A 12,609-nucleotide genomic window follows, 5' to 3' on the forward strand; every position below is an offset into this window, starting at 1 on the left:
CATTAAAACTAACAACTATTCAGTAACCGTTTTGAGACCGTGGAATATGTTTTCTGGCACTTGAGAATGGACAAATATCAAAAATTGACAAAAACTTTAAGAAACCTCAAAAAAATTGCAGGTTTTATTTAAAAAAATGCAAAAATTCGAGACATTAAAATGTTGAAAACCCCTCCATTGTTGCTCAAAACTATACAGTGCCCTATTATCAAACCTTAGAGGAGTTTCCCTGGCCCCTGAAGCTGGAAAAACGCAAAAAATAACAAAAATTTTCAAAAAACTTGAAAAAAATTGCAAAAACTAGTATCATTTTGTGTGTTTGTGTTTGTAGTACCAGAACATATAGCTCATAAACTGGTCATAACAAGTACCTTTTTCTCGCAAAAGGCCTTCATCAACTTTTAAAAATTCAACCTAAGACTAATCAAGCGAAAAACTTTAAAAAATCACAAAAAACATGAAAAATTGCACCATTTTGGGCTCAAAAACTCCTAAAAATGATCTTTTAACCTTCAATTGAGGCCATCCCAGCAGCTGCAACACTCTAAGCACTTGAAGAACTACTAACGTCCACTTTGGGCCTCTAATGAAACTTAATGCCCGCTGGGCTTTACCTGTTTATCCCGTTTTGAAAGATCAAAGTCATTGAAAAATGTGTGAACACATCTTAAAAAAAAAAAAACACAGCGCCCCAATACAATTCAAATTCTTTGAATTGTAAAAAACCAAGAGAAGGCCAATAATAGCCTCAGCTATCGCTGTGCGGCTATTAATAACAAATCTTTTTTCTTCTACAATATGATTTATGATGAATCTGAAATTTAGTCAACACTTCCTTGACACAAAAACTTTTGAAATGTTGACATTAATCACCTATGTCTTTGAACAGCTTTTGAGAAGGGTACACTGCCGCTGTGAGCCACACAGTCGAAGAGAGGAGTTCTAAAGTGCATGTCGGCCTCGTCCACTCTTGCTCCAAAGTCCACGAATATTGGTACCACATCCGCAACCATGTATGAACAGACTAGATGAAGAGGACTTTTCCCACTCGCATTGCGCACCCTCACCTCCGCACCAGCACACAACAGGGTTCTATAAATTAAAGTTTTTGATCGATTTTGAGGATCTATTCTGATAAAAACAATTATTTCAGTGGCCGTAAAAGTTCACACCCACACGCAAAAATTTTACACAAGATGTCACAATATCAAACTTGGCGGTCAAAAAGTCTGGGGGTGCAGAGAACAGATCCAATTTCAGATCTCGTACCATTTAGAAGAAAAACCAAAAACTACACGACAAAACAAAAAATAGACCTAAATTACTACGAACAGACTTGATAACCATTTAGAAGAAAATCAGATAAAACAGAATTCATATTGCTGCACGTGTGCAAGAAATCGAGATAACAAATTTCTGCTCAAACACCGTTTTCTCAATCTTCTTCAAAATTCTAGTGAACAAATTTCACACCGCAAAACAACACTTCATCACACCAACTCCTGATTCGGTGTGATCCAAATTACCAATTAAAATTGACTTCAAACATCAAAATTAGTAAAAAATATTAAGTAAAAAAACAATCATTAAAACAAACCAGAAAACACGGAAACAACGATTGTCTTTAGTCAAAAAAAGTCCACGGAATAACTAGAATCTACTGGAAAAACACATCTGCAGTCTCAAAAAAAACAATAGAAAACCAGACCGAAAAGTACTATTTTGATTAGGAACCTGTAAATTCAAGGCCTCTTCTATTAGCTGCTCTCAAATAACCTTCAATTAGAGTGACATACACTCACTTTGGAGTACACTCACATATTCATTTTGGAAAAAAATAAAGTCAATTTTTAGAGTGAGTGAGTCAAAAACTATCACCTAAATGAACCAAAGAAATTGCTCCACTGATAGCAAAAAATGACGTAACGCACACAGTTCACTAACAATTTCATGCATGAAAGAAGAAAAAAGTGAAATGAGTCTGACATCATAGAATCGTTACAAAAATCTTGAGGAAATTAAAACATAGCAGAACAAGTATTTAGTTACAATTGAAAAAACATAGCCGGCAGATTGCCGGAATAGCTGCGAAAGAATAGACCTGCGTGCAATATAATAGAGATAGAAACAGATACAGATCTAAATTGAAATAAAAAATCGACGCGGCTCAAAAAACTAGGTAAAAAACATTCAGCGATAAATCAATAAAACTTGTTAAAATTCATTCCGTAGAAGCCTCTTATTAGGGACCTTTACTGCACATAAGAGTTCCTTTCACCTTAAACAAATTCAAATTAAACTTAAGTTTTAAAGTGCAAAAGTCATTTTATTGAGTGAGGTAAGTCACGTATGATCAAAATCTAATCACGCAAAAAACTTTTGCTAGAGAGAGAGTGAAAAATGACGTCACGCGCGCAAATGCCGTTAGTGAGAGAAAAAGTCATTCAGAAAATTTGACTTTTTCAGCTTTGCTGTGTGAACAAATGTAAAACGAAAAAAGAGCGTCAGACGACGAAACAAAAAACATAGCAGGACAAGTCCTGACGTACAATTCAAAGAATTTTCATTGACTAAACAGACAAACTAGACCTAGAATGGACTATGAGTAAACTGAGAAAACCATTTTTTAAAAAATCAGTTCAAAAAAAGAAGAAAAAAACAGAAAATCAATGTCAAAAATGCCGCATGTGAACAAAAAAATCACTAGCGAGAAACGAAAAATTAATTCAAACAAAAAACTAGGTCTAGAATGAGCTGTGAATGGCTTGGGAAAACCATTTAGAAAAAAATCCGATCCGAAAAATCGAAAAAACAGTAAAAATCAGAGTGAAATTGCCGCATGTGAACAAAAAACCACTAGCGAGAAAGCGAATTTTTGTTCAAACACCGTTTTCTCACTCTACTTTAAAATTAGAGCAAAAAAATTCACGCCGCAAAACCACTCGCTTTTTCGCTCCATTTCCTGTTTCGGCGTGACCAAACTCACTTCTCCAATTTGACTTCAAAAATCATGAAAATGTGTGAACAGATCTTAAAAAAAAGACAGCGCCCCAATACAATTCAAATTCTTTGAATTGTAAAAAAACCAAGAGCACCGCAATATAGCTACGCTCAGCTTACAGCTTCGCAGCTATAAAAAAACATTTTAGAGAACAGCCTTTGATAGTTAACAAAGCAGAGTCGCACATATTCATGGAAATGAACAGAACAAAATTTTTTCTTCCCCGTTTCCTTATTCTTGTAGAAAATCAGTATTCTCAAAGACATCAAATTTCAAAACAACACAAAACCTACCGATCAAATAATAGGCACATGATTTTCTATAAAATATAACCAAACATTTAAGAAAATCAACCAGCACTGAGTAAAACAGTAGGCAAAATGACAAGGCTGAAATAATTTGTCTATCAAAATTAGTGGTGTCAAAGTCGTTAGAACATAAGCCTACATATGAAAACTCTCAGCCACATCAAATCATCCACTCCCAGAAAGTCACGAAGACGAAGTGAGAAGACAACACGAAACGCGAATATGCAGAGATCAAAACCTCAGTGATCTTTTTGGTAGTAATGTCAAAGTGATTGGATGTTCTACCTATAAACTGAAACCAAACAATCATTCAATTTTGTCTAATTACAAAGCCCAATCTAACGAAATCTGCCATTCATAAGATTGAGTGACGCCTCAAGAAAAAAACAACATACAGTCAAGGCAAAAATAAACATTCTTTTCAATCAAATAAATCTATCAGAGTTAAAAAGCAATAAACCTCCACCGAAATTTAAAATAGATTCAGTGGCGTCTCGCAAGAAAGCCGATGAGACATTTCAGTAATAGCACCTATTAAAATGAAAACAAAAAAAATATGCGCTAAAACAAAAAAAATCACCCAACGTTTTTGAAAATCAAAAGCATCAAAGCCAAAACCCCCAGTAACTTAAATCTATAATTAGTAAACATAGCCGGCAGATTGCCGGAATAGCTGCGAAATAGACTTGCGTGCCGTAAAATACAGATGGAAAAAGATACAGAAGTGAGTTGATAATAGTTATCGCCGCCGCCTACAAGTTTATTTCAAAGGAGGTTGTTTTTGGGTGCAAAAAAAATTTCCCTGTCGCGTCTCGAACCGGCGATCTCCTGATTAACAGCCAGTCGCCTTAACCACTCGGCTGTCGGGCCATACAATCTGTTTTCTTCCAATCAACTTTGTTTTAGGAACAGCAATTTAGGTCACGCAGAAAGCGTGAAATCAAGCGCGAAAAAGCCATTTAAGCAGTGACGAGACAGAATGTTCTAGAACAAATGTAAAACGAAAATGAAGCGTCAGACGACGAAACAAAAAAAAACCAAGAGCACCGCAATATAGATACGCTCAGCTTACAGCTTCGCAGCTATAAAAATAACCTTGTGAAAAACCGGTAAGGCCTGTCATCGTTGATCGTAAGTAATAGGACATCAGAAACGAAATGTAGAACCAAAACTCAAAAGTTCATAAATATTTTACGAAAAGAATAAGAGTCAATGCAAAAAATCTCAATAAATATCAACTAACGCCTTGCCAAAAATCGAAAAAAACAAGCCGAAATTATTAAAACCATTATTTATGAACTAAAAAATTTAAATAGGTTAACTCAAGCATCAGTAAAAAGATAGAGGGACCTGTTAATGATCACACAAAGCACTATTATCCCAAGAAAAACAATGAGTACTATTCATATCTGAGAGTAATCAAATAGGATCACATCTGCCTGAGACGAAAACCAGGAGCACCTGTTTTAATAAATCCAAGTGGCCGACAACAAAAAATCTACAAATTCTGTGAAGCACAATATACAAATTTTAAAAAATCATTCTTCTAAGTCACAAAAACTATAACATAACCGACTAACGTCGGGCGAATTGCTCTCAAACGACCGGCGAGCGGTTGGCTTCGTCAGTAGCTAGCCACGGGGGGGGGTGCACTGGGGGCTGATGGGGGCAACACTGGGTTGGGGGGGGGGGGGGGCAACAGCGCGGTGGGGATGGGGGTCAACGGGGGGAGGGTTTCTCAACCTCTCAGAACCGCCCTTCACACCATAAGTATCAGTATAAGTCTCCAAAACAGTTTGAGCTGAAACAGAGCTGAAAGGCTCTAAGAGCACTTAATGCCCGCTGGGCGCTACCTGTTTATCCCGTTTTTGAGGACGAAAAGTCAAAAGCGTCAGACGAAAAATCGGTCAAGCGAAAAATCGCATAAAAAAAGACCAACAGGACTAATACAATTGCTACAAACTTCGTTTGAGAGCAATTAATAAGCAACCCATTGCCGGCTTCAAACAAATCCAAATATGCACAATTAGAGCACACGTGTAACACGTCATTATCATTCAACAAAGAAGCACAGTGGAAACAGATATCAAAACAAGTAACAAGCAAGTATCAAAACAAGTATCAAAACATTGCCGCAAGAACAAAAATTTACAAAAACCAAAATTCTGTTCAAATGCAAATTTGTCACTCATCTTTAAAAGCAATTTTAAAAACGTTTGTGCCTGAAAACTAACCGCTCCTTTTACTACTCCAGTTTGATTCAACCCAAAATCACTACTCTCATTTTTAACTTTCATTAAAAAGAAGCAACCACAAAATAGCCGCAATAGCTTCGTAGACCTGCAGTCTCAAAAAAAAGTAAAAGAAACAGACCAAAAAAACTCTAAGTGCTGAGATGTCTAATTTATTGGCGCTTCTGTTATCTGCTCTCAAATAATCTTCCTTTAGAGTGGCACACACTAACATGACCTTATCCCCTCGAATTAACGTTGAAAAAAGTCAATTTTAAAGTGAGGAAGTCATTTTTGAGAGTGAGGTAAGTCAAGTGTTACCAACTTAATTCGAGGAAGGAGGTTGTTACCAACTTAATCACGCGAATAAAAAACTCGCTCCACTAAGAGCAAAAAATGCCGTCACGCACGCAGTTCAACTGAAATTGCAACGAATGAACAAAAAGCAGATTGTGACGCCATATGGTCGTAACAAAAATCTTGACGACGAAATAAAAACAAACCCAGCAGGACAAGTCCTAACGTGCAATTCAAAGAATTTTCATTGACTAAACAAAAAACTAGACCTAGAACGGACTATGAGTGAATTGTGAAAACCATTTCTAAAGAAAATCAGATTAAAATACTGAAAAACATAAAATCAATACTAAAATGCCGCATGTTAACAAAAAACTACTAGCGAGAAATAGAAATTTGGTTCCATTAAAAGCCTAGGCCTAGAGTGCACTATGAATGCACTGCGAAAACCATTTAAAAACATCCAATCCAAGAAACCGAAAACATAGCCGGCATATTGCCGGAAAATAGCCGCGATAGATGCTTGTGGCTTTGACCACCAGTCCTTTAATAGACCACTAGACTTTTTGAGTTAATTCCGGACTGTCATTTTTATGAGACACATAAGCTCTATAAGGAGAAAGCCCTAACAGGGCTTTTCAATATTAATATTCAAAATCAAAAACTCAAGACTCTAATAATCAAGAATTAGGGCATATATGTTTGTCACTACTTAGATGCATACTATTGAGTTCAGAAGTCATTTTATTGAGTGTGGTAAGCCACGCAATTGACATAAAAAAACAAACGCGGGACGCAGGGTAAGACAAAACAAAAATCTGTTAGACGAAGTAAAAAAACATAGCAGGACAAGTCCTGAAGTACAATTCAAAGAATTTTCATTAACTAAACAGAAAAACTAGACCTAGAAAGGACTAAGAGTGAATTGAGAAAACCATTTTTTAAAAAATCAGTTCAAAAAAAGAAGAAAAAAACAGAAAATCAATGTCAAAAATGCCGCATGTGAACAAAAAAATCACTAGCGAGAAACGAAAATTTAATTCAAACAAAAAACTTGGTCTAGAATGAGCCGTGAATGGATTGGGAAAACCATTTAGAAAAAAAATCCGATCCAAAAAATCGAAAAAACATTAAAAATCAGAGTGAAATTGCCGCATGTGAACAAAAAACCACTAGCGAGAAAGCGAATTTTTGTTCAAACACAGTTTTCTCACTCTACTTTAAAATTAGAGCGAAAAAATTTCACGCCGCAAAACCACTCGCTTTTTCGCTCCACTTCCTGTTTCGGCGTGACCAAAATCACTACTCCAATTTGACTTCAAAATTTATGCAAATGTGTGAACAGATCTTAAAAAAAAGACAGCGACCCAATACAATTCAAATTCTTTGAATTGTAAAAAACCAAGAGAGGGCCAATAATAGCCCCAGCTATCGCTGTGCGGCTATTAAAAAGACAGCGCATCAATTTAAATATTTGAATTGTAACAACCAAGAGTAGGTGAATAAAAGTGCAATATTGCAGCTGTTGAGCACAACCGAATAAAGTCGAGCGAACTGCTCTCAACCGACTGGCGTGCGGTAGGTTTCATTATTAGCTGCAGATTAGGAAGGATACCTTCAGCTTAATCAAGGGGGCATGGGGTGAGCATGTAGAAGGGGGGTGGGGTCGTGAGCGCAGCCTGGGATGGAGTTCTGGAATGAGATGGAGGCGAGAGGGAGTTGGGTGATGAAGTGGTGGAGGGGCGAATGGGGGGGGGGGGGTGGGTGGGTGAAGAACTACCTTTCACGCCATAAAATTATGTTTCCTAAACAGGTTCGGTGATCCGCATTTTAAGAGACTAGAGTAGTGAAAATTGGGGTGGTCTACCGCACAGAAAAAGGATCCCTTCATTCTAAAGCCTTGAACCTCAGTTTATGTTCTTTATGCATGATGTTTTTTCTTCTTTTAGAGCCTTAACCATTGTGCCAAAGGGACATCAGATCTACATTTTTTCGGATATTATTATACCATTATGTTTCAAGGTTAGTCCATACATTGAGTTCATTGATGATCATCATTTACTGATTTATCTTTATATTTGACACATACCAAACTGAATAGTTTGCTTACTGTCCGTTTCGCTTCTGCTTTGTGTGCCTTTAATAGCTATTACTCGTCTTGTGCGTGCTTTGAATTATTGAATCCGTAACGCAAAAGTGTATCAAAGGATTGCTTTTGTGGTATGCCCTGAGCCATTTGTTATCAAATTTTTTGGTTGAAAATTTATTTAATTTTCAAGGTACGTTTCAATTTTGCCCCACCACTCAAAATTAACTAATCTGACAGCCATTTGTCAGGCTGTATTTGGTAACTTTGATAACTTTCTAGTCTTTCAGGAGATATTGGTTTTGGTAATAATAAATTGAAGAAATATTATAAGATTTCACCAAAATTGTGAATAAATTCACAAGGTAATACATTTAAGTTATATACATAGGATTTACATAGTTAGAGTTTTAATAGTTTTCTTCGTCTGAGGGAAGAACTATAACGTCTTCATCATCAGAGGTTTCCTGAACTTTGGGAAATTTCCGAGGCTGAGGTTGAACGGATGCGGTTGGTTTCTCTCTCTTAACTGCTCTCTCTCTCTCTCTTTGAGTTCTTATCTCTGTTAAATCGCAGTAGAGCTGCCATTTCTCTCAACCCCAAGGACACATAGCGCAGCTCCCACATATCACCTTTTCTGTCAAATCTCTTTATATGGAAGAACACGCTGAGCAATATGTCCTCGGGGTCGAAGTACTTCATCGACAATCGGAAGTACGTATTGTCGTTATCTAAACAGAGAAACATTAATTAGATCAATTTCTATCTTTAGCAATAGACTCCTAAGGTTAAGAATTTTATATTTCTTATATCTTTTGCTCTGATAAAGTTTAACTACTGAATAAACTTGAGCATTTGAAGAATTATATTACCTCTGAGGTCCCTGATGACTTCACAGCTTTTAGAGTCCAACCGCATCCACTCACAAGCCTCCTGATGAACTACAAGTCTGCCCTCTGGGTGTATTCTCCCGTCGATGATGACGCGCAGCAAGTCCACCTCCATCAATATGCTGTCCAACATTGATTGGAATTGATGTTCGGGTATGCTTATCGTTTGGTAGACAAATCTTTTGTTATTCGAGTATTTGTAGAGCACAATTTCAATATTTGAACCCTCCGATTCAGCTTCTCGCCACACCTTAACTAGGCGAGTTGATGTTTTATATTCAAATTGATAACTAGGAGAAGTCATCTCGTTGAGTACATATTTGTTCACTCACTATTTTAGTGTTGGTCAAATCAAATTCGGAGGAGTGATTTTGTGGGGAAATTGAGGGCTTTTTATAGTGTTTATCGGTGCATAACTCAAAAATATCTAAACAGGTTGAGATTATTTTCAACTAATTTTAACAGAGGAACCTGGGAATCAGCTGAGAATGGGGTGGGTATAGCCTTTTGAAGTCATTTTATCAGAAACTGCGTGAACAAATTCAATAGAATACCCTGAAAATGGCCTCATATGGTACGACCTATGCCCTACTGATTAAGTTTTGTATCAAGCATTATTGGTGGGATTAGATAATTGGGATCCTAAGTTTTCGGGTTTATTTTTATAAATCTAAATCTTGACAAATAGTTGGTAACACTGCCCTACTTTCTTTCATCTTCTAACACAGATTAAACTTTATTGCAATTGGTTTGAACTTACCACTTAGGTAAACTGTTACTATATACGTTCATAGTAACTGTTGAAAAGTTTTGACTTGATAGGATATCGGGGTTGCTATAGATCGAAAGGAATATTCAGTCGAAATCTCTTGGGAACTTTATGCCGGGTTTTTCTAAAGAACTGTGCTCTCATTGTTTTCTACTTATGCTTCCAATATTTTTCGATGATGATTCGAGTATCAAGTCAAAATTTTGAAACGAATTTTATGCCAGGCTACTGTGAAGAGCAACGCTCTTCTTGTTGTTTTTTTGTATCCGCACATTGATATTTATATCATGGATAAGAGCGGAATGATTTTTCGCACAGAAAATATCAATAAAAAGCGAAATCTGCGCACTTTCTCTATATGATGTTTTCAAATAGAAGGCATAGTCTTTTAAAGATTTAAATGTTCCATGCATTATTCAATTTCTTGAATATTATTAAACCTGCGTAGATTACGAACTTGTTAGTCCTTTAACAATACTGTGCAGAGTGTCACAAGTTTATCCTCACCCGGATGGTCTGTCTAGAGTCACTTTTTACGGGACGCTAGTATTAAAGATAGATCATCTAATGCATGGGATATAATGTTATTTAAAGTTTTTGAAATATAACTATTAATAAGCTATGAAGTCTGACTTTAGCTAAGTGTAGTAAAGTTCAGCAATTACATTCACCTAATTCGATCATATTACAAGTATCAAATCACAACTTTGAAAAAGAATTATATGCCAGGCTACTGTGAAGAGCAGCGCTCTTCTTGTTTTTTTTTGTATCCGCTCATTGATATTTAGATCAAGGATATGAGCGAAATACTTTTTCGCATAGTTTATATCAATTTGGAGCGAACAGCTAAGGAGAGCTTCGCTCTACAGAATTGGTATAAAATTATTTCATATACTTACAATTGCGTATTGTTTAACAATGCTGTTTTATATCGTTTATAAAACAAAATAAAACGGCAGTAACTATATCTCTGTATAAACAACAATAACTATATCTCTGTATAACCCTGTAACTATATTGTTTAAAAAAGTTCTAGAGATGCAAGAATAGCTGCTTGACGAATTATTCGATTCTCATCAAAACCTCATTAGCATGCATCCAAATTTCTTGTTGCTTTGCAGCTTCTTGCATCACTAGAATACATTAAACCTCCTTCTGGCTTTTGTCAGACCTGGCTACCTCTCGTCGAAGGGGCCAGGCTGAAGTCAGGTGGAGGATAGTCGAAAAAAAAAGTCTACGAAACCTTAGGTTTTTAAGACTGTTTTTCCGACTATCCTCCACCTGAAGTATTTTCAAATCAAAGATGCCTGGATTCCCGGTTTTATTTAAACTGGAGCCTCGCATCTTTGCTGGGTTGTTCCTGAGAAAAACACCAGATTTCCTAGCCTTTATAGAAAGACGAGGAATCCTAAACTAATATTTGGTTTAGGAATCATGTTCAAATGCAATTTCTGCGATCAGGACTTCGCTAAACGAAAGGAACTCGTGTTGCATAAGCATCAAAAGCATGTTGACCTCCCAAATCAGAACTTTGTTTGCGGACATTGCTCGAACACTTTTACGCTCGCGAAAAACTTGGTTCGGCATTTGAAAAATGTCCATAAATTTGCGCGTTCTGTTAGATGCAATTCGTGTCAAACGTTTTCCGGACATGAGCAAGCGTTGCGAAAACATTGTGCAGACGAGCATTCTGTGGTGGGCTCAGTTATTCGAACTGATCCATCCAATTTCTCTCAAGAAAATCGTTTTATTTTGGAACGTGAGAGAAAGTCAGTTTGCGAGCACTTCCAGTCATTCCGACTCAAAATAAACGACGGTTCAATTTTTGACCCCTTTGAATTTCTCGTCCTCCAGGAACGAAAAATTACAGATTTTATCACGACGAAGCTTCACGATTTGGTGACTGCGAAGTTCGGAATCTGCATAGAGGTGAAGTTCACCAAGCCTCTAACTGATGATAGTACTCTTTGTTTCTTTCATAGTCCAATGGAGAGCCTCTCGACATCATTGACTGCTGAAGAATATTTCGGTCATATTGACAAACTATTGACAAAAATAAACGTGTTTTGCACTGCAGGAAGGGGGTGGGTGATAGAAAAGTTAAATGTTGTCGAATTGAAGATTTCAAAATATTCCCCTCTTCGCGCGGGATCCTACATTGCAACGCCTCCTGAACTTGAAACACAAGGCAAATCAGTCTTGAATATCAAAAACAAGAAAGACAATCTGTGCTTCATTTACTCTGTTTTAGCCGCGCTCTTCCCCGTTAAGCAAAACCAAGAGAGACCGCAAAGTTACCGCCAACACATAAACAGTCTCCACTTCAACCCGCGAAAAATGCCAGTGGCTTTAGCTGATATACCGGTTTTCGAGAAAAACAATCACCTGAAAATAAACGTGTTCGCTTACGAGTGTAGCAAAGTGTATCCGGCTTACATCAGCAAATAAAAAAATTCAGCGAAGCGAATCAATTTATTGTTGCTGTCAGATGAAAATAATTGGCACTATTGTTTGATAAATAACTTGGATCGAGTTCTAAAGGTTTTACTTCGCTCGGCCGCCACCGCTAGCTCGAAAAATAATGTTCGAAAATTCTGCGAGCGTTGTCTGCAGAGTGTTGCTCGCGAAAAATTTAAGCTTCACAAATCGCTTTGCGAGCACCATCAGCCACAAGTTATTGAGATGCCGCCACAGGGTTCTACCGTGAAGTTTAAAAACTGGCAGAAGACCTTCAAATGCCCGTTTGTGGTGTACGCTGAACTAGAGGCTCTTGACGTCAGAACGGAAGATTTCGAAGTGGCCGAAGAATTGCTCGAGACTGGATTAAATAAAGGTGGAGCATCTAGCTGTGTTACTGAGAATCAATATCCTTGTAGCTTTGGAGCTGTTCGTGTTGACAGCAGAAGTTCAAGCGTGAAGATGGAACAATTTTACCGAGGCGAAGATTGTATTGCTGTTCTTGTGCAAACTTTACGAAAATGGCTGAGATGGGCAGACAAAGAGCGTCAACGCTACAGATTTCTAAAG

General features: G+C 37.1%; 1 protein-coding gene across 1 annotated transcript in view; it reads right to left on the reverse strand.

The window, feature by feature from the left end:
• The window catches only part of LOC142351158 (uncharacterized), a 34,556-nt gene that overhangs the window by 2,598 nt on the left and 19,349 nt on the right, over window positions 1–12,609 (reverse strand). Inside the window, exon 5 of the mRNA XM_075403272.1 lies at window positions 874–1,092. Within this exon, the coding sequence (XP_075259387.1) occupies window positions 874–1,092 (219 nt within the window). The remainder of the gene's footprint in view (window positions 1–873; window positions 1,093–12,609) is intronic.

The sequence above is a fragment of the Convolutriloba macropyga genome, chromosome 12, assembly GCF_964194025.1.
Source record: "Convolutriloba macropyga chromosome 12, txConMacr16.3, whole genome shotgun sequence".
NCBI lineage: Eukaryota > Metazoa > Xenacoelomorpha > Acoela > Convolutidae > Convolutriloba > Convolutriloba macropyga.